The sequence below is a fragment of the Rana temporaria genome, chromosome 9 (genome assembly GCF_905171775.1).
Source record: "Rana temporaria chromosome 9, aRanTem1.1, whole genome shotgun sequence".
NCBI classification, from domain to species: Eukaryota; Metazoa; Chordata; class Amphibia; order Anura; family Ranidae; genus Rana; species Rana temporaria.
In genome coordinates, this window is record NC_053497.1 from 138,094,592 (window position 1) to 138,116,588 (window position 21,997).

General features: G+C 44.9%; 1 protein-coding gene across 1 annotated transcript in view; it reads left to right on the top strand.

Moving 5' to 3' along the window:
• Positions 1–18,583, top strand: part of HMCN2 (hemicentin 2) — a 345,628-nt gene extending 327,045 nt beyond the window's left edge. The window contains 5 exon segments of the mRNA XM_040325278.1: positions 8,003–8,131; positions 9,239–9,556; positions 11,677–11,796; positions 13,918–14,044; positions 16,035–18,583. Coding sequence (XP_040181212.1) covers positions 8,003–8,131; positions 9,239–9,556; positions 11,677–11,796; positions 13,918–14,044; positions 16,035–16,395 — 1,055 coding nt within the window. The 3' untranslated portion in view covers positions 16,396–18,583.
• Positions 18,584–21,997: the final 3,414 nt, after the last annotated feature.

Sequence of the window (21,997 nt, forward strand, 5' to 3'; positions counted from 1 at the left end):
GAAAAAAAAAAAAAAAAAAAAGAAAGAAAGATTTTTTTTTAAAAAAAAAAAAAAAAAAAAGTGTCATCTAGGGGAGAGGAAGCATTTTTTATCCCCCAAACAGGTGTTTGGGCATTTAACTATTTATAGTCCCAGGTACCAATAAGCTAGCAGGTGTACCTCGGTATTGTACCATGGCTTCCGGGTCAGAGGGTACAAGAGGTGGGGATTCCCCCAGAGAGTCTGAGGTCTCGGACAAAGCTATGCCGCTGCTTTCCCCACAGGGAGCCTTGGGGCCATCGGGATCTGGGGCTGGAGCTGACGCGGGTCAGTCCAACCCTAAGATGGTCACGGAGGAGGTATTACTCACCTCTTTAAAAGAGATGCAGAAAAGCATGGGAAAAATGATAGCCGCAGCTATGCGGGGCAGTAAGCGGAATAGATCTCCGTCGCCCGAGCGCGGACCCTCAGAAGAGGAGGTCCTTTCCTCAGGGGAATTGGACGACCTCTTGGACAAGGACCAAGTAGGTTCAGGGATCGAAGATCCGGATACAGAGGAGTCTGGGGCAGTCTCCCTGAGGGAGAGCTGGTGGATTCAAGGATTGTCGGACTTGGTCCATAAGGCATTCAACTTGCCAGTACCAGATCTCCAGGTATCGACGGTTTCAGCTTTGGGCTCACTGAGGGCGCCTCAAAGCAATGCTGTGTTTCCGATCCATCCTCTATTAGAGGGAGTTTTTTGTTCCAAGATTGGAACAAGCCAGATAAGATCTTCTTACCACCTAAAAGATTCTCTGTCCTATATCCTATGGAAGATAGATTTTCCAAAAAATGGGCTACTCCTGCAGTGGACGCAGCCATCTCATGTGTTAACAAATCGTTAACATGCCCTGTAGAAAACATACAGGTGTTCAAGGATCCAGTTGATAAGCGCTTGGAAGCACTACTTAAGAACTCCTTCACTACTGCAGGGGCAGTAGTACAGCCAGCTGTGGCTGCGATTGGGGTCGCTCAAGCATTATCGGATCAATTTAAGCAGATGCTTAAACTTATTCCTGCCCAGCAGGCAGAAGAATTTTCGGATGTCCCTAAGGCCATATGTTTTACGGTAGACGCAATCAAGGATTCTATCCAGCAAGCGTCACGTTTATCGTTATCCCTTATCCATATGAGAAGACTCTTATGGTTAAAAAGCTGGGAGGCCGAGCCCCCATGCAAGAAGCTCCTGGTAGGGTTCCCCTTCCATGGAGGACGACTCTTCGGAGAAGACCTAGATAAATACATTCAGACCATTTCAAACGGCAAGAGTACTCTCTTGCCAACTAAGAAGAAGTTTCAGGGGCCTGCGTTTAAACGACAGTATTCCCCTGGGCAGGGGCCCTCTAATGCCAAGCAGTATCGACGGCCTCCTGCAAAAGCAAACTTCGGCTTCAACAGCAAGTCACAAGGACAGGCTGCTAGAGGCAAAAGGCAGTGGTTTCGCAAACCAGCAAAACCAGCCCCCAAGCCAACCTTATGAAGGGGCGCCCCCACCCACGAAGGTGGGGGGAAGGCTGCGACTCTTTTCAGAGATTTGGGAAGCCAGCATTCCCGACGAGTGGGTACGGTCTTCCGTGGCCACAGGCTACAAATTAGATTTCCTAAGGTTTCCTCCTCCTCATTTCCAGGAGTCGAGGATTCCAAACGATCCGGAGAAGGGAGCCGCATTAAGATCGGCATTAGATCATCTACTTTCTTAGGAAGTAATAGTAGAGGTACCAGTCCTGGAACAGGGGCTGGGTTTCTACTCCAACCTATTCATCATCCCAAAGTCCAATGGAGATGTCAGGCCAATTTTGGACCTAAAGATGGTAAATGCATACCTAAAGGTCCGCTCATTTCGAATGGAATCCGTGCGGTCAGCAACTGCCACACTCCAAAAGGACGACTTCATGGCGTCCATAGACATAAAGGATGCCTACCTTCATGTTCCAATTTATCAGCCACATCAAAGATATCTACGCTTTATGGTGGCTTCGCGTCATTTCCAATTCGTGGCGCTTCCCTTCGGGTTGGCTACGGCCCCCCGGGTGTTCACGAAGGTCCTAGCTCCAATCCTAGCCAAGCTAAGGATCCAAGGGGTCACGATCCTAGCATACCTGGACGACCTCCTAGTCATAGACCACTCGTCTCCCGGCTTGGAGCGAGCAGTGGCCCTCACGGTCCAATACCTCGAGAGGTTCGGCTGGGTCCTAAATCGAGAAAAGTCAGCTTTCCTGCCCACAAGGCAGTTGGAATATCTCGGCATGAGATTAGACACAGAACAACAAAGAGTGTTCCTACCTCTGAGGAAGGTCAAAGCCATCAAGGAATTAATCCTACTGGTTCTAAGCAAGAAAGAACCGACTATTCGCCTATGTATGAGGTTACTAGGCAAGATGGTGGCCACATTCGAGGCGGTACCATACGCCCAGAGCCACACTCGCATCCTGCAGGCAGCCATCCTGTCAGCATGGAGCAGAAGGCCACAGGCCTTGGATATCCCGTTGCCGCTCTCATCAAGAGTCCGACAAAGTCTGTGTTGGTGGTTAGACCCTCAGAATCTACTGAAGGGGAAGTCTTTCAGCCCAGTGGCGTGGAAGATAGTGACCACAGACGCCAGCCTGACGGGCTGGGGAGCAATTTTGGATGGTTGCGCTCGCCAAGGTACTTGGGCAAAGCCAGAGAAGCAGTTGCCCATCAACATCTTGGAGCTCAGAGCTGCTCGACTAGCCCTCAGGGCTTGGACGTCAAAATTGCAGGGGTTCCCGGTGAGAATTCAATCAGACAATGCCACGGCCGTGGCATACATAAATCACCAAGGGGGAACCAGGAGTCAAGCCGCTCAGAGAGAGGTGAGCTTGATTCTCCTATGGGCAGAGGCTCATGTGCCCTGCATATCGGCAATATTCATTCCAGGAGTGGACAACTTTCAGGCGGACTTCTTAAGCCGCCAGACTCTATGGCCGGGGGAATGGTCTCTGCATCCACAAGTCTTTCAAGCACTCTGCCAAAGATGGGGAGTGCCGGACGTGGATATCATGGCATCGAGACTCAGCAAGAAGCTAGACAGGTTCGTGTCCCGCTCGAGGGATCCGATGGCCTGCGGAACCGATGCGCTGGTTTGCCCTTGGCATCAGTTCAAACTTCTTTATGCGTTTCCCCCGCTCCAGTTACTACCCCGCCTGCTGCGCAGGATCCGGGTGGAGCACATACCAGTTATCCTGGTAGCTCCAGCATGGCCCAGAAGGGCATGGTACTCACTAATCCTAAGGATGGTAGTGGGAGACCCTTGGACTCTGCCTCTAAGGCCAGACCTGCTATCGCAAGGTCCGATCCTCCACCCTGCCTTACGGCATCTAAATTTGACGGCCTGGAAGCTGAATCCTTGATTCTCAGGGGTAGAGGTCTGTCTCAGAAAGTAATCTCTACCCTAATCAGAGCCAGGAAACCGGTCTCTAGGGTGATTTATCACAGGGTCTGGAAGGCCTATGTAGGCTGGTGTGAGTCCAAGCTATGGCTTCCTCGCAAGTTCACCATCGATAGAGTTTTAAGTTTTCTCCAGCTAGGAGTGGATAAAGGATTGGCATTAAGCACAATCAAAGGACAGATTTCTGCCCTGTCAGTGTGGTTTCAGCGGCCGCTGGCCACCCACTCGCTGGTTAAGACCTTCCTTCAAGGGGTCTTACGTATTAAACCTCCAGTTAAATCCCCGCTTTGTCCGTGGGATTTAAATCTTGTTCTGTCAAGTTTACAGAAACAACCGTTTGAGCCGTTGGCTGAAATTCCTTTGGTTCTACTGACAAGGAAGTTAGTATTTTTGGTTGCCATAGTTTCCGCAAGAAGAGTTTCGGAGCTAGCGGCCTTATCCTGTAAGGAACCATATCTTATTTTTCATAAGGACAGGGTCGTTCTCCGCCCTCATCCTTCCTTCCTACCGAAGGTCATATCCAGTTTTCATTTGAACCAGGATTTGGTATTACCATCCTTCTTCCCTAAACCTACTTCCAGAAAGGAAGGGTTGCTGCATACCTTGGATATTGTCAGGGCCATGAAGGCCTATCTTAAAGCTACAAAGAAGATCCGGAAAACAGATGTGCTGTTCATTCTACCGGATGGGCCCAAGAAGGGGCAGGCAGCTGCAAAGTCCACCATTTCTAGGTGGATTAAGCAATTAATCACTCAGGCCTACGGCTTGAAAGGGTTGCCTCCTCCAGTATCATTAAAGGCTCATTCTACTAGGGCCATGGGCGCCTCCTGGGCAGCACACCACCAGATCTCTATGGCTCAAGTTTGCAAGGCGGCAACCTGGTCTTCTGTCCACACATTTAGAAAATTCTACAAGTTGGACGTAAGAAGGAATACTGATACTGCCTTCGGGCAGGCAGTGCTGCAGGCTGCAGTTTGAGACCCTCGGATTCCGGGGGCTCCTCTTTTTTGAGTTAAATTTAAAATTTAAGATTATTTTTCTCAACTAAGTTGGATTTATTATGATTTGAGTATATCTCTAAATTAAATCCTTTTGTCTTGGAGATGTTCTCCCTCCCCTCATTGTAAGCATTGCTTTGGGACATCCCATATAGTAATGAATGCCGCTCTGTGTCCCGTGATGTAACGATAAAGAAAAAGAGATTTTTAATACAGCTTACCTGTAAAATCTTTTTCTTGGAGTACATCACGGGACACAGAGCTCCCACCCCTCTTTTGAGGACCATTTTGGGAGGCATACTGCTTGCTACAAAACTGAGGTACTCCTCCTATGGGAGGGGGTTATATAGGGAGGGGCATTTCCTGTTTGAGATTGCCAGTGTCTATCACCTGAAGGTACTCCATATAACCCATATAGTAATGAATGCCGCTCTGTGTCCCGTGATGTACTCCAAGAAAAAGATTTTACAGGTAAGCTGTATTAAAAATCTCTTTTTTGCGATTCGGCACTGCGTCGCTTTAACAGACAATAGCGCGGTCGTGCGACGTGGCTCCCAAACAAAATTGACGTCCTTTTTTCCCCACAAATAGAGCTTTCTTTTGGTGGTATTTGAGGTTTTTATTTTTTGCGCTATAAACAAAAATAAATAGAGCGTCAATTTTGAAAAAAATGCAATATTTTCTACTTTTTGCTATAATAAATATCCCCCAAAAACATATATAATTTTTTTTTTTTCCTCAGTTTAGGCCGATACGTATTCTTCTACCTATTTTTGGTAAAAAAATCACAATAAGCGTTTATCGATTGGTTTGCGCAAAATTTATAGCGTTTACAAAATAGGGGATAGTTTTATTATTTATTTATTTTTACTACTAATGGCGGCGATCAGCGATTTTTTTTCGTGACTGCGACATTATGGCGGACACTTCGGACAATTTTGACAAATTTTTGGGACCATTGTAATTTTCACAGCAAAAAGTGCATTTAAATTGCATTGTTTATTGTGAAAATGACAGTTACAGTTTGGGAGTTAACCACAGGGGGCGCTGTAGGAGTTGGGGTTCACCTAGTGTGTGTTTACAACTGTAGGGGGGTGTGGCTGTAGGTCTGACGTCATCGATCGAGTCTTCCTATAAAAGGGATCACTCGATCGATGCAGCCGCCACAGTAAAGCACGGGGAAGCCGTGTTTACATACGGCTCTCCCCGTTCTTCAGCTAGAAACGAATAGCGGCGCCCTCGTCCCGGATCGCTCCCCACGGGTTACCGAGCGCCGCATGTACCGGGGGGGGTCCCGATCGGACCCCTGACCCGCGGAAAGGCAGGGACGTACATGTACGCCCATATGCCTGTACGTGCCATTCTGTGGACGTATATGTACATGCGGCGGGTGTTAACCGGTTAACCACTTTCTTACTAGGCACTTAAATCCCCCTTCTGCCCAGACCAATTTTCAGCTTTCAAAACTCTCATGTCGCGTACACACGACCGTTTCCCGGGTTCTAAAAAAATTAAGTTTTTTTTTATGTCATTAAAAACGATCGGGTGTGGGCTTCAGAGCATTTTTCGGGTTCTAAAAAATGGGCCAAATTTTTTTCAAACATGCTCTATTTTTTCACGTCGTTTTTAACGTTGTCGTTCTTAAGGTTGTAAAAAATGATCGTGTGTGGGCTTTAACGACGTGAAAAATCCGCGTATGCTCAGAAGCAAGTTATGAGACGGGAGCGCTCGTTCTGGTAAAACTACCGTTCATAATGGAGTAAGCACATTCATCACGCTGTAACAAAAAAGCACAAATCGTCTTTTACTAACACGGAATCAGCTTAAGCAGCCCCAAGGGTGGCGCCATCTGAATGGAACTTCCCCTTTATAGTGCCGTCGTACGTGTTGTACATCACCGCGCTTTGCTAGAACATTTTTTTTTTCACGATAGTGTGTAGGTAAGGCCGTTTTTAATGATCGGGTTGAAAAAAACTTTTTTCTAGACCCTAAAAACTTCATTTTTTAGAACCCGAAAAACGGTCGTGTGTACGCGGCATCACTCTTTGAATGACAATTGCACGGCCATACAACACTGTACCCAAATGACATTTTTATATATTTTTTTCCACAAATAGAGTTTTCTTTTCGTGGTATTTGATCACCTCTGCGGTTTTTATTTTTTATAAAAAAATAATAAAAAAATACAAAACAGTTTTATATTTTGTTATAAAATTTTGCGAACGGGTAATTTTTCTCCTTCATTGATGTACGCTGATGAGGCAGCACTGATGGGCTGCAATGATGGGCACCGATAAGCAGCTCTGGTGGGCCCTGATAGGCGGTACTAGGAGGTGAAACAGAGGTGGCACTGAAGGGCATTGATAGGTGGCACTGGTGGGCACTGAGAATTGGCACTAATAGCTGGCAGTGATGGGCACTGATAGGTAAGACTGATAGGTAGCACTGCTAGGTGGCACTGACTGGCACCACTGGTGGGCATTGATAGGTGGCAGTGATGGACACTGATAGGTGGCACTTTATTGCACTGGTAGTCACTGTGGCACTGGCAGGTACTAATGAAGCTGATGTGCCTCCAACACTGGGGGCCGATCACCCTTACACAAGAGCCGGCGATCGGCTTTTTTTTCTCCTCACGCTATCAGCGTGAGGAGAAAAAAAAAACGATTACCAAGCTTTGTTTACATCACATGATCAGCTGTCATTGGCTGACAGCTGATCACGTGGTAAGGGGCCGGGATTGGCCCCTTACTCGGATTTGTGATCACCCGAGTCTCAGTGAGAGGGCAGAGGGCACGCGTTCAAAGGGGAGGACATCCTGTTGACGTTAGGGTTGCCACCTCATCCCTTTAAAACAGAACACATATGAATTACACAGGTTCTGTGGCTAATTAAGGTGGTAATTAGACTCATTTGGTGCCTTACCTGCATTAAATTAGCCTCAGAACCTGTGTAATTTATATGTGTTCTGTTTTAAAGGGATGAGGTGGCAACCCTAGTTGACGTCCTCCCGGCAATTGGCCAGAATGGGGCAGAATTAGAACCCCTGTCTAGTTTCACCTTTTCACCCTCTGCTTATCCCCATTTAGTGTCCTGCTGAAGTGATAATACTGAAAATGAATACACATTATTTAGTACTTACCTGACTTCAAGAAGGAACAAATGTTTGAACAAAGAAATAGTTCTGACTGTAAAATACGAGGACCACTGCACATTCCTTTTAACTTCGCAATGTCATGCTTTTGCTCTCATTTTAATTTTGGTTGCAGGTTCTTTGGCGAGTATGTATGCAGTTACCTGCTAGATTCATGTATGCTAATTTGACTCGTACAAGTCTCGATAGCGAAAAACCTAAAATGCGTGTCAAAAGGGGGGGTTGATTATGGGGTCAAGATAAATGTAGCCAATGAATCCTATAAGGTAAGTTAAATAAACTTAAATGAAGCCATACGCACCTACAAACAAAATGGTGATAGATTCATAGATGGAGCAAGGGAATCGGTAGTAACTGGTTAGACTAGAAGGGCAATTCTGTCTCTCTTACACATAATAAAGAAGAGTTCTGTCTCCTTTTCAGATATTGATGAGTGTCGTGATGGCTCCCACATGTGTCGTTACAACCAACTGTGTGAGAACACAGTGGGTGGGTACCGCTGTACATGTCCGCGGGGATACAGGACTCAAGGTGTTGGGAGGCCATGCTTGGGTAAGCATTAATCTTTTTTGTTATTGGAAGGTTTGGGGTATCTTTCTTTGATTGCATTTGTACACCCAAACCTAAAGCAAGCCTGTGCAAATCCAGGGCAAAGCAACAGATTTACTGTAATTGCCAGCAGCACATACTTATCTTTACTCCCCGCACTTCCATTCAGTCACTGGAAGTGAGAAAAGAAGGGCCCCGTGTTAGCCTAATTGGAGCTTACACAGGGCTGAGGACTTTCTCCACACCCTACATGACAGTGGTGGACCAGTCACTAAGCACCAGCACTGACAGAAGAGAGCAAGGGAAGGAAACCACAGGCTCCTCCATACATGGAAGTACCAGCTCCTGGCCATTGAACATAGTGGTGGGGGAGTGAAAGAAATGTGGCTATATGCTGGGAGGGAGTCATTAAATGATACCGTTGCTATCCTCCATTAGAAAAGCATAGGTTTGTTTTCCAGATATAGAATTGTGTTTCAGAACGAATGGTTCTTTACGTAGATTGCAGTGTAGTAAAGAAAAATTGGAGTGGAACAAATATTGTCGGCAAGGCCGTTTGTCCCATTTATTGGGGTACACCGAAAGTGAAATTGTTTTCTAAATAACAGTCTGGACAAAATCAAATGTATTTAATTTGCCTGCAAGGTGCACTAAAACCTAAATATCAAACATTGTGAAAGGGGAGGATTGGTGAGGTTCTTCCCGTGGCAAATGGTTTAGGGTATGATATTCAGGTGTCTACCTAAAGTTCCAGTTTTTACTTTTTAAGTCTGCTCCAGTTCTGCTTTCATAATTGCGGGTTATCACGTCTGTGGCCAAGATGCATACTATGGCCCACTCCCTGGGCTTATCAAGCCTCCCATTCAGGCCCAAATTTATCATATAGTCTGAAGTAGGAATTTGAATTGTTGCTAATAACAACAATTCCCTATTTTCCTTTTACTAGTGGAGAGAATATTGCTCTATATTGGGCAGCAATCAGATATTTTTCTTGATAAAAATGGTTATGGATGTTTCCAACCTGTTATAAGTATTTGTTCTCTCTGTTGCTTTATGTGGTTTAATTAAAAACTTGCATCCCATAACTATTTTTCTTTCCTCCTTATGCAGATATTAATGAGTGCCAGCAGGTACCTAAACCATGTGCCTATCAATGCCAAAATCTGGCTGGCAGCTATAAATGCCTGTGCCCACCTGGGAAGCAACTTTTAGGAGATGGGCGCTCATGTGCAGGACTGGAGAGACTCGGGTACAATTCAACCTTCGGCACCACCAGAGCCCAATTCCAGCAACCTCTCACTAATGGCCGCATTCATGGAAACAACGTTTACACTTGGCTGTCCTTCAGTCAGAATGGCAACATTATTGGTCAAAGCAGTACCGGCCGCTGTCCTCCAGGCTTTATGCGTAGACATGGGGTGTGCACGGGTAAGAAGGATTATCTATGATCATACAGGACTAGGTTTGGGAACTGTACGGAATCTTATGGCTTTGCTTCCAGGTCATTCATTGTCTCATCCATTCAACACTGTATTAAAGTCTTCCATGGTCATCTATGTACCGAGTCCTGAGCTTCCAGGTGAATACCAATACAGTGTAGTAATCAGACAACTGGATTCTGGGACACTCCCATAGTCCTTTCCCCACATTGTTACATATAGCTAGAACCTTCAGTCATGCAGAGGAAAATATAGTGACAAGCCTTGTTACTATCTTTGCTACTGACTGTAGACCCATTTCCATGGTATGCCATACTGCTATTGATAAGATGAAGCAGACATTTTTAATAACCTTAAACAAATGACAGATGTACTTCCAACTGGCAAGAGAAGCAGTAAAGAAACACACATACCTAGATTCAGAGACGCCGCCGCAACTTTAAGGCGGCGTATCGTATTTACGCTACGCCGCCTTAAGTCAGAGAGGCAAGTACTGTATTCACAAAGTACTTGCCTCCTAACTTACGGCGGCGTAGCATAAATGCGGCCGGCATAAGCGCGCCTAATTCAAATGAGGATGGGGGGCGTGTTTTATGTTAATTACTCGTGACCCGACGTGATTGACGTTTATTACGAACGGCGCATTCGCCGTCCGTATACATATCCCAGTGTGCATTGCTCTAAAGTACGCCGCAAGGACGTATTGGTTTCGACGTGAACGTAAATTACGTCCAGCCCCATTCACGGACGACTTACGCAAACAACGTAAAATTTTCAAATTTTGACGCGGGAACGACGGCCATATTTAACATTGACTAGGCCAACTAGGGGCAGCTTTATCTTTACGCGGCGTATCTCTTACGGAAACGGCGTATCTTTACTGCGACGGGCGCATGTACGTTCGTTAATCGGCGTATGTAGTCATTTACATATTCTACGCTGAACTTAACGGAAGCGCCACCTAGCGGCCAGCCTAAATATTGCACCCTAAGATACGACGGCGCATGCTGTCGTATCTTAGCTAGGTTTAGGTGTATTTCAGTTTGAGAATACACTTAAACTTAGGACGGCGCAGATTCCGAGTTAGGTCGGCGTATCTACTGATACGCCGGCCTAACTCTCTCTGAATCTAGCTAACCGTGTTCAAGTCATGGAATCCTGCTGACATTTATATGTTGAACCATAATATATACAGTATCAACAGTGTGAACTGAACCATTCAGATCAATGCACCCATTTAGACTTGTTGTTTGATGGGTGTCTGGTAGTGGTCAGGACAACCAGCAAAATATGTTTCTGAGCCCTGAAATTCTTTTTATATTTATTGCTATACTACTAGTGGAGGGAGAATCTTTAAACACATATAAAAACACAGCTATCAGAAGATAAAACGGCATGTAAAAGTTGACTTTCTGGTAGAAATGACTATATTGACACATGGACATTGATTTACGAAGGGAAAAAATGTAATATTCTCATCAGTTATCCAATCATGTGAAAGAAAAATTCCTGTTCACTTTGATTACCTATTTTCTTGTGAGTGAAGATTCTCAACTCACCTTAATATTGTGTACCTACTGAAGCCTCATACACACAACCGGTTTTCCCGTCGGGAAAAATGCCATGAGAGCTTTTGGCTGGGAAAACCTGCCATGTGTATGCTCCATCGCAGTTTTCCCGACACCAGCTCGCTTTTTTTTGCCGGGATTCCCAGCGGTTTTTAACCCGGCATTTTCCTATGGGAAACACTGCAATGGAGCATACACACTGCCGGGTTTCCTGACCAAAGCTCTCATGGCACTTTTCCTGTCGGGAAACCCGGTCATGTGTAGGGGGAAAAAGTTACCGAGCAGGTTCTCGGTTTTCCCGGTGGACTTTTTACAGCCGGGAATCCCGTACGTGTGTACGAGGCTTGACAATACTCTTTTCTTTCCCTTTGAGATTATGGAGTCATTCCTACTGAGAAGATCAGTAGTATGAGAAGATGACATAATAAACCACATTTATTTCTTAGATTCTTAGTTATTTGGTATGGCTTTGTGATTTGGTTTTGACCCATTCTTGAATTATGCTTTTGACCCATTCTTGAATTATGCTTATTTCCTCCAGACATAGACGAGTGCCAACAGCGAAACCCCTGCCAGCATGAATGTAGAAACACAGAGGGCAGCTTTCAGTGTCTTTGCCCTGCAGGCTACCGGCTGCTCCCCAACAATAGAAACTGCCAGGGTAAGGCTTATGCTGGTGATAGGTCATTGCTTTGGACTTCAGAGGAAGCAATGTGGAGGTGCTCTGCTTTTAAGGCCATCATCTGTTCCCCTATCAGGGAATAAGGTGGATAAGCTGGCCCTTTTCTGTATGCTGCAGACAACTGTGTTTACTGGATTTATCAACACCAATATGTGATTGGTCGGTTTGTACCTTAGACTCATTCTGTGATCATATAAAGTTGGTCTTGCTTCCTTACCTGAGAATGGAGGCTCTAACCTTTTGACATGTTTAGATGGCTGTAGGCAGAATCCTGGGCATGTGGCTAAAGTTGTGCTTTGGAAGCCAAGTGTCCAGTTTGACGACACATTAGATGAAGTACTCAAATTAGCAGGCACTGTACCTACCCATTAGAAGAAATAAATATTTACTAAATCTGACTTACTCACAGATATACTAAACACCATTAATAAAGTTTTATATTTATGGAAAAAAATTAATGTATTTAACTGATTTTACCTTAATATCAGTTTATGTAATCCTGTGTACAGCAGAGCTCAAACTAGGAAAAGGAAGGACAGAATTAGGGGCCAGTCAGTTTCTGTAATGATCGGGCAAGGAACATTCTAATAGGAGGAGAATGCATAGGACAGAACCTCAGTACACTGCTGTGTCTTTACTATCCAATTGGAAAAACGGGGGTGCAATCAGCGCAAAAATAAAAGACCATAAATAGTGTAAAATATTTTTATGTTAATAATAAATGTGAAAAACCATCTAGTTTAAATTTACCGGTATGTTAGCTGGACACCAAAGGACATTCACAAAATCCAAAAATAGTACAGTATAAGAGAAAACAGTGCAGCGCAAAACCAAAATTAATTAATAAGTGAAAAACAGTGAAAATCAATAAAGTCCAAAGAGATTGGAAATCCAATCAGGCACCTCCTAGGATTCTTAACCAAGTGAGATTGAACACAACAAAACTTAGAAGTGATCCCTCCACCAGTGAAAGATGGGTACTCTCACCTCAGCGATAGACCACTGTGTTACCAGATGGTCAGAAAAGCAGGTATGTTAACAAAGCAGGCCAAGGAGCAAGATGGTAATTCAATTTCTCATATGTCGGCCATACACATGGATCCGGACATGAAAAAAGAAATCACAACTCTAAGAGCTTCCGCTGGACAAGGATAATTTAAAACTGTATAAAATAACACAGGCTACTCACATTTAGCCAAAAAACATCAGGCATCGAATCACACGATCGGATTGTTAGGCTCTTCAAACGGCAGCGAGCGACAGAGTTTCAGGCTCCTATCCCCCGGACGCGTTGCGTTGTTACTTCCTCAGCGCCCCGCTGAGGAAGTTGCAACAACGCAACGCGTCCGGGGGATAGGAGCCTGAAACTCTGTCGCTCGCTGCCGTTTGAAGAGCCTAACAATCCGATCGTGTGATTCGATGCCCTGGTTATATTTCAATGCCTGATGTTTTTTTTGGCTAAATGTGAGTAGCCTGTGTTATTTTATACAGTATTAAATTATCCTTGTCCAGCGGAAGCTCTTAGATTTGTGATTTCTTTTTTCATGTCCGGATCCATGTGTATGGCTGACATATGAGAAATTGAATTACCATCTTGCTCCTTGGCCTGCTTTGTTGACATACCTGCTTTTCTGACCATCTGGTAACACAGTGGTCTATCGCTGAGGTGAGAGTACCCATCTTTCACTGGTGGAGGGATCACTTCTAAGTTTTGGTGTGTTCAATCTCACTTGGTGAAGAATCCTAGGAAGTGCCTGATTGGATTTCCAATCTCTTTGGACTTTATTGATTTTCACTGTTTTTCACTTATTAATTAATTTTGGTTTTGCGCTGCACTGTTTCTCTTATACTTTACTATCCAATGACAGGTTGGGGTGACTAGGCGGCGCTGTAGTAGAGAATAGTCAGGATACCACCTTGGTTATACTGTCTGAAAGGGTTGTTTGTATTTCTGGCCACTAACTTCTGAGATATAAACTCTTTTGCAGGTAACACAGTCAGTCCCCTTGTATGTATGTCATCTATGTTTTTAGACGTTTGCCTATAGTTGTGCTATAAAGTCTGTGATTGGATTCTATACCCTATTTATTTTTTCTACAGATATAGATGAATGCACAGAGCAGAGAATTTCCTGCGGACCCAACCAGATGTGTTTCAACACCAGAGGAGGCTTCCAGTGTCTGGACACGCCTTGTCCTGCCTCTTATATGAAGGGACCCAGCCCAGGGTAAGAATGAGCCAGGACTGCTCAGCGCATTTTCATTACAATTTCTGTAATAGCAGAATAGGACTTTTAGGAAAAGATGGTATCCAGTTTAAGGATCTGTTGAAAATAGAGGCCCTCCCCAGGGCCGTCTTTAATATTAATTGGACAATAATTAGCAGCTAGACTCATTATGAGTTTACTGCAGCAGATAAGGCAGCGATTGCGATTAGTTTTTAGAGGTTACAGCATATCATTACCAATCACTGATTAGTTGTTAGAGGTTAAAGCACATCATTTCTGCTTGCTGATTGGTTGCTAGAGGTTAAAGCACATCATTTCTGCTTGGTTTCTAAAGGTTACTGCACATTATTACTGCTCACTAATTGATGTACAGTAACCTCTAGAAACCAATTAGTGAGCGGTATTGATGTACAGTAACCTCTAGAAACCATTACCGCTCACTAATTGGTTTCTAGAGATTACTGCAAATCATTATTGCTCGCCGATTGGTTGCTAGAGGTTACTGTACATCATTACCTCTGCATCAAATTGTGGGTGTGGCCAAACTGCACGAACATTGAGGGGTAATCTATGTACAGAGTGCAGGGTTGAGGGGAGCAATACATAAAGAGTGCATAGTTGAATCTGCACTATGTACAGATTGCAGAGCTGAGGGGTGCTCTATGTACAGAGTTGCAGGGCTCAAGGGTACGCTATGTGCAGAGTTGAGGGGTCCACTACATGCAGAGCTGTGGGTGCCCCAAGTGCAGGGATTTGCCAGGTGCAGAGTGCAGGGGTGCGTAAGGTGAGGAGCACAGAGAGAGGTGCTAGGTGCAGAGTGCAAGGCTCTTCTGCCCCCCCCCCCCCCCCACGCAATTCCATTACAGAGTTCTACTCGCCCTCCAAGTACAAGGCTCTCTGCAAGAGAAATGCTGCAAGCACAGAAAAATACATGTTGATCTACCAGAACTTTAGTATTATTATTATACAGAATTTATATATTGCGCCAACAGCTTGCACAGCACAGTTACAATACAGAAGGAATCCGAGGACACTGCTCATTAGAGCCGACAATCTAAAAGTAAGCTCCTCATTTCTTGTTTAAGCCGACAAGGCCGCTATTGCTGCTTTAAAATCCCAACCAGCGTTGTTAACACCCCGGCCAGTTCTCCAGTGCTGGAATACAGAACCCCTTATTCATATATTATGGAGATAAGGAAGAGTGGGGGGTGTTCTGTTGTCCAAATCGGGAACGAGCAGCCTAGGGTGACAACGGTGAGAGTCGGTTCACACTAGGGCTACACGACTTCCAGCGCGACTTTCAGAGGCGACTCCGACACGACTTGAGCATGAACCACAGGGCGATCTGGGGCGATTTACAACACAACTTGAAGTCGTCTCCAGGACAGGAGACTTTTCAGTGGCCAATCAAACAACAATCAGCTCTGGGAGAGGGAGGGGGAGGGAGAGGTTTGCCTGAGAAATGGATGTTATCTTCCTGGAAAGCAGCTTCAGTTAAGACAGTGATCAGACTTGGATCAGACTTGGAGGCGACTTCCATTGAAATCAATGGGTACAAATCGCCTACAAGTCGGATTGAAGTAGTACAGGAACTTCTTTTGAATTTGGAGCGACTCGAGTCGTGTGTATTAACACCGCTACCATTCACTTGCATTGTTTTTCTCTACAGCGCGACTTAGGACGACTTGAGGCGACTTCAAGTCGGATCCCAAGTCGCCCCAGTGTGAACCGGCTCTGAGGGAGTGTTTATGCTGTAGGACAGTAAAAAGTGTAACTGGCGGGTTCCCAAAATGGAAAACAATGCAGCCACCATGTCTAAGGAGAAGTTTCAACAACATATTATTATTATTATTATTATTCTTATCATACTATGTTACTGAACAAGTTCAAATGTGATAAAATAGATAAAGCTCAGTACAACAGATAGTGAAATAATTAGTAACGCATTGTCATTTTGTTATAATGATTTTGCACTGATTGTCTTCTACAGGACCTGCTATCGGCGCTGTCTAACGGACTGTAGCTCTGGAGGTCCATACACCCTGCAGTACAAGCTTTTGACATTGCCATATGGGATACTACCAAATCATGATGTCATTCGTCTTAGCGCCTTCTCGGAAGGGGGACTCCTTCAAAACCAAACCAGCTTTACAGCCCTGGAGCAAGACTCAGGCAGTCCATTTGCCATCCGCGACGAAGGGGGTCACGGGCTCATCTATACATTGCGGTCACTGGACACCTCTGGAGTATACAGGATAAAAGTGCAGGCGGTGACTCATACCGAACAGCAAGGGGTGCGATACCAGAGCATCTTCATCATCTACATCTCCGTATCGCCATACCCTTACTGAGACTAAAACTCTGAGGAATGGTGGAAAGTTCTGGACTGCAACTAAAGAGCCAGCCGAACACCAGACCTCATCTTCTAGAAACATATTTTTATACTCTAAGCCAGTATCACTATTTGACATGTCCTGACTGTGGGTTGCTGGCACTGCCAGCTACTAATTTATGGGGTGCCAACCCAAGTATGATGACCAGAGAACTGTCGGCAGCAAAAGACTGTCCTCCACTGGTCAGGTCATCACAATCCTTTGGTGCTATTGCAACTTCTGTGATGGGAGCCTAATATATCTCGATGAAGAACGCAGGAATGGTAATGATATTATTTAATACCAAGGTGCTATAATGTGCGGTAGTCTTAGCCACCACTCAGCTTTTAGCCAGTTAGGAAAGTGTATGACTTCTGATTGATTGACATGGGTTACTTTGTCTCTTGTGACCAACGTGTTGCAACCCAGAACAAGCAGAAGTCAGGATACTAAAAGCAGACTGGTGAGTCTTTGTTGGGTTACTGCACTCCTAATGTGCTAGAATTAGCTGGAGGGTAGTAGTCAATAAAATGATATATCAATCAGTTTTTGGAATTAAATCTTACCTCTATAGGTGTCATGACTCCCGTCATAGGAAAATGAACCACTGATTGACAGGATGATCTGGCACTTGTAGTCCCTCCAAGAGCTAGTGTGTTATTTAATGGGTCTGTTGGGAGGTGTATACAATTCTGCTATTGTCTCAGGAAAAAGGATTTACAGCACTGCAACTGACTCAGGCTTTACACCTCCTATCAGCCCCGGGGAACTTCTCCACTGCCATCATGACCAAACCTTGGCTACTCAAGAAATCTACAACTGTTGTACCACTATATGACTGAGTTAGACACACTCCAGGCAAACAACATTAACCATTGCAGCACTACACCTTGGGACGGAAGTGGCCTGGTGTACTGTAGAACCAGCTGTTGCTGGTAACATGCTAACACAATCTACCAATATGTTCAAACTGTAGTGTATTCCTAGTCCTACCCCAAAAGGTGACCAATTTTCCCAAAGGGAGGCACTCTGCCATGTTCTTATTCTTTGCATTCCCCACTTCTCCCGGTCCCCTCTATGCATCCCCAATGTGAATTAGTATCTCCAGTTCTCCTCTTCGATGCCCACGTCTTCTCCGCTGCTCCTCCATGCTGCCCCATTCTTATCACCCATTTCCTCACCCTTACCCACCACTCCTCAGTGCTGCCCCATTCTTATCCCCCACACTGCTCCATTCTTATTCTCCATGTTGCCCCATACTTATCCCTGCACCTCCATGCTGCCACATTCCTATCCCTGCTCCACCATTCTGCCCCATTCTTATTCCTGCTCCTCCCTACTGCTTCATTCTTATCCCTTCTTCTCCATGCTGCTCCATTCTTATTCTCCATGTTGCCCCATACTTATCCCTGCTCCTCCATGCTGCCACATACTTATCCCCACTCCACCATTCTTCCCCATTCTTATTCCTACTCCTCCATGATGCCCCATTATAACCCCCTGCTCCTCCCTACTGCTTCATTCTTATCCCTTCTTCTCCATGCTGCCCCATTATTTTTCCTTGCTCCTCAACACTGTACCATTTTTATCCTCCTGCTCATCTATGCTACCCTATTTTTCCTGTTCCTATACTTGCTCGGCCATGCCTTTTGGTCCTGGTCTGATCCTAGTTAACCTGTGTGCTGTCCTTGTTTGATCCTGGCTCTTCCATGCTGCCCCTATTCTTATCCCTTGCTCCACCATACTGTGCCATTCTTATGTCTGCTCCTCCACGTGGCCCTGGTCTGATCCTGGGTTTTTCCATGCTGCCCCTTGTCTCATCCTAGCTCCTCCAGTCAGATTCTCGCTCCCCCCAAGCAGCCCTGAGCTGATCATGGCTTTCCAATGCTGTTCCAACCAAACTTTGTCTTCCTGTTGCCTCAATCTGATCCTGACTGCTTAATACTGATCCAGTCTGATCCCAACTCCTCAGTGACGCTACATTACAATACAGCAAACTTTGTGACTTTAACCCAACTGTACTTGTTTCTTGATAGAATCAGCAATTTAGCATGTAACCTTGTTCATTGCCTGGATTCGCCAATAAGGCAGCAAAAAAAGATATGGGCACAGCACCGTCACTCATTGAATCCAATCCGATTTCGCTTCACAGAGATCGGATCAGTGTGAAATGAATTCTAATTTGTTGTGCTTTCTGCACTTTGCACATTGTCCTTTCTCTTGTTAAAAATGCCAGTATAAAATAGAGTCTGTTAGGAGGAACAATATTAAGAAGTTTGTGTATTTTGCTATATACTAATTTGTGGTTAATTGAGGTTTTCATCCTATATCAGAGATTTTTTTTTTATCCTTGCATTGCTTGGCAAAATGTGTTTCAATGCAATTATCTCCCTGATCCAAAGCTCGATCCTGAAATAAAATCACAGCTCTAGTGCCCAAAGTTCAGTCAGATCTGACCAATGAGAACAGTAAGGCACAAGGAAGCAGAGCCTGCCTATGTAATAAGCAAATATGGCTGTCCTTATTGAAATAGATGAACATTATAGAGAGCATTACTAAACATGGATACGATCATTTTAATCGCTTCCATGTGAATAGCTAAAAGACAATGACCTTCCATTTATTCACTTTATGGGAAAAAACTCTATGGCCTTGTACACACGACCGGATCTGTCCGCTGGGATTTATCCGTGGATCAGTTCCAGCAGAAAAATCCGGTCGTGTGTACGGCCTAGCAGACATTTTTCGGCGGACATTTGTCCAGCCGACCGTTTTTCAAGCTGATAAAAATTTCTTCGCATGCTAAGAAATCTATCCGCTGGAAACCTGTCCGTCGGACGTGTTCGGTCGTCTGTACAGACACACCAGACACGACCGACCGCCATTCCTCGCATGCGTCGTACTGATTCGATGCATGCGTGGAAGCTTTGAACTTCCAGGGCCGCCCACGTCGCCACGTCATCATCGCGGCCACGCCCCGCGTATTGTTTACGCACGGATTTATGTCTGATGGTGTGTACAACCATCAGACAGAAATCTCCGGGCGGACATGTCCGCTGAAAACGGTCCGGCGGACCTTTTTCAGCAGATTATCCGCCCGTGTGTACGGGGCCTAATACTATTGCAGATCTGGCCTTGTGTATGGAAACCATAACAACTTCCCCCTTTTGATCTGTTATATATACCATTGATTGCAAAAAAATACCTGTTGATCCTGACAAAAATCCAGCGTGCTGTCAACTCTGTTCTCTTCGTCTTTCCTGAATTGAAATCCCAAGTAGTGTTATTAACCATGTGAACTACAGAATACATCACCCCTATGTTATAGGGAAGAAGAGAGCATAGGTGTTCGGTATTAACCCCAGCCACATGCATACGAGGCGTGTCTAAAATGTTCAGTGAATGTTATCCGAAAATAAACAAAACAGAAGATACAAAAAATTACCTTTATTGGTCTTCCAAATAAATCGCCATCCTTCACAACACGCTTTTGGGAACGTTCATAAAGCTTCTGGAAACTGTTAACACAGGACTCTCTAGGAATCGTTCGCAGAACCGCTGTCACATTCTTGGGTTGGCCCAATCCATTGATTGCCGCTTGGACTCTGGATCAAACTGAAGCACCAGGTCTCACCCCTTGTGACAATGCTTCCCAGAAAGGATCCTGGTCACACATGGTAATGAAATCTCCAGAGGTTTCATCCATTTTTCTTTCTGTTCATCTGTCAGCCTGTGCAGCACAAACCAGGAACAGCTCTTCTGTTTACCCAAATCTTCGAGGGTGTGCACAGTGTTCTTGCTAATATGCCCAATTCCTCCGCCATCATTCGTAGAGTCAGTCACTGATCTCGTGCCAGCATTTGCCGCACTTGATCATGTCTGTGGTTCTGCTTGTTGACGGCCGACACGAACGTGACTCATCCTCAATCATTTCCTTCCCGTCGCAAAAAGCCTTTGAACCAGGCCTAAACAAAGTTTCTGCTCACGGCTTCCATCCCGTATACTTGCACCAACATTTCATGCGTTTCCCCAATTTGTAGCAGAACTTGATGTTCACTCGTTGTTCCATTGCACCGTGTCCCTACCTACCTCTCACACCGACTACGTTCCACTGCCCGCAGCGGGTTTACCCTGACAGTCACGTGTACTCCACGCTAGGTGGCACTTTTAAAGAGCTGGCTCCCGCCAGCTAAAAAGGGTTAAGGCGACCACACTTGTTCTCTGTGGATACAGTACAGTGAGCGTTGTCACCATAAGACAAGAGCTGGTTATGACTTAAAACTTTGCCCAACTCTTATGTTTCTTTTATAGTGATACTTTGGGGGTTATTTACTAAAACCTGAGAGTGCAAAATCTGGTTGAACCAATTGGCTTTCAGGTTTTAGTGCCAAAGCCTTATTTAACAAGTTGAAGTTAGAGGCTGATTGGCTACCATGCACAGCTGCACCAGTCCTCAGGAAGGATGTACTGGAAATGGAGCGAGTACAAAGAAGGGCAACAAGGCTAATAAATGGTCTGGAGGATATTGGTTATAAGGAAGGGTTGTGAGCGCTGAACTTATTCTCTCTGGAGAAGAGACGCTTGAGAGGGGATATGAAATCAACTGGTGACCCCACAATAGGGATAAAACTTTTTTGCGGAAGGGAAGACACGTGACCACTCATTAAAATAAGAAGAAAAGAGGTTTAACCCTAAACTACGTAGAGGGTTCTTTACTGTAAGAGTGGCAAGGATGTGGAATTCCCTTCCACAGGCGGTGGTCTCAGTGGGGGGGCATCGATGGTTTCAAGAAACTATTAGAAAAGCACCTGAACGACCACAACATACAGGGATATACAATGTAATACTGACATATAATCACACACATAGTAGGTGAGGTTGAAAAAAGACACATGTTCATCAAGTCCAACTTATGTAATTCTGAGGGCTCCAGCTTTAGTCTCCCCCATTAAGTCACTGACCTGAATGAGCATGCATATAAGGACTTGTATAATTGTCTCAGGACAGCGACCAGGCAGCTATTATGTTTAGTAGGAGATCTCTCATGGCAGGTTGAAACAGGCAAACGAATCCTAGAACACAATGCCTTCCTAGGTTTTAATAAAAGCTGATTGTATACATTTGTAAAGCAATCTATTACTTTGTTCACAATGGTAATGGGCAATGTAAGGGCTTTCCAAGTAGTGAGGAAAGCATACCACGCTGAGCTGGGTTCTTCACTGCCATGACTTTCCAGTAAACCATCGAATGGGCTGGAGAAGGGACATGGACAAATCAAATGAGGAAGTACTACAAATACAACATAGATGAGGGAAGGCTTCACAGAACCTGGTTCTTCTTCACATGGTGCAGATGTGGGGATAAGGCTTCCGATTTTACTCCTTTTTATTATGTACTGTTGGTTTATTTATTTGTTTGGTTCAAATAAAGTATTTTATACTGTTGTTATACACAGATGTGTGTCTGCTTTTGTATGAACTGTGCTTTTCACAACATAGGCCAGCCTTTGCTCAGTTTTCCCGATGTGTGTTTTTTTTTGTGAGTTTTGTAGTTTGTAAAAACGCACTACAGTCCCTTTTAA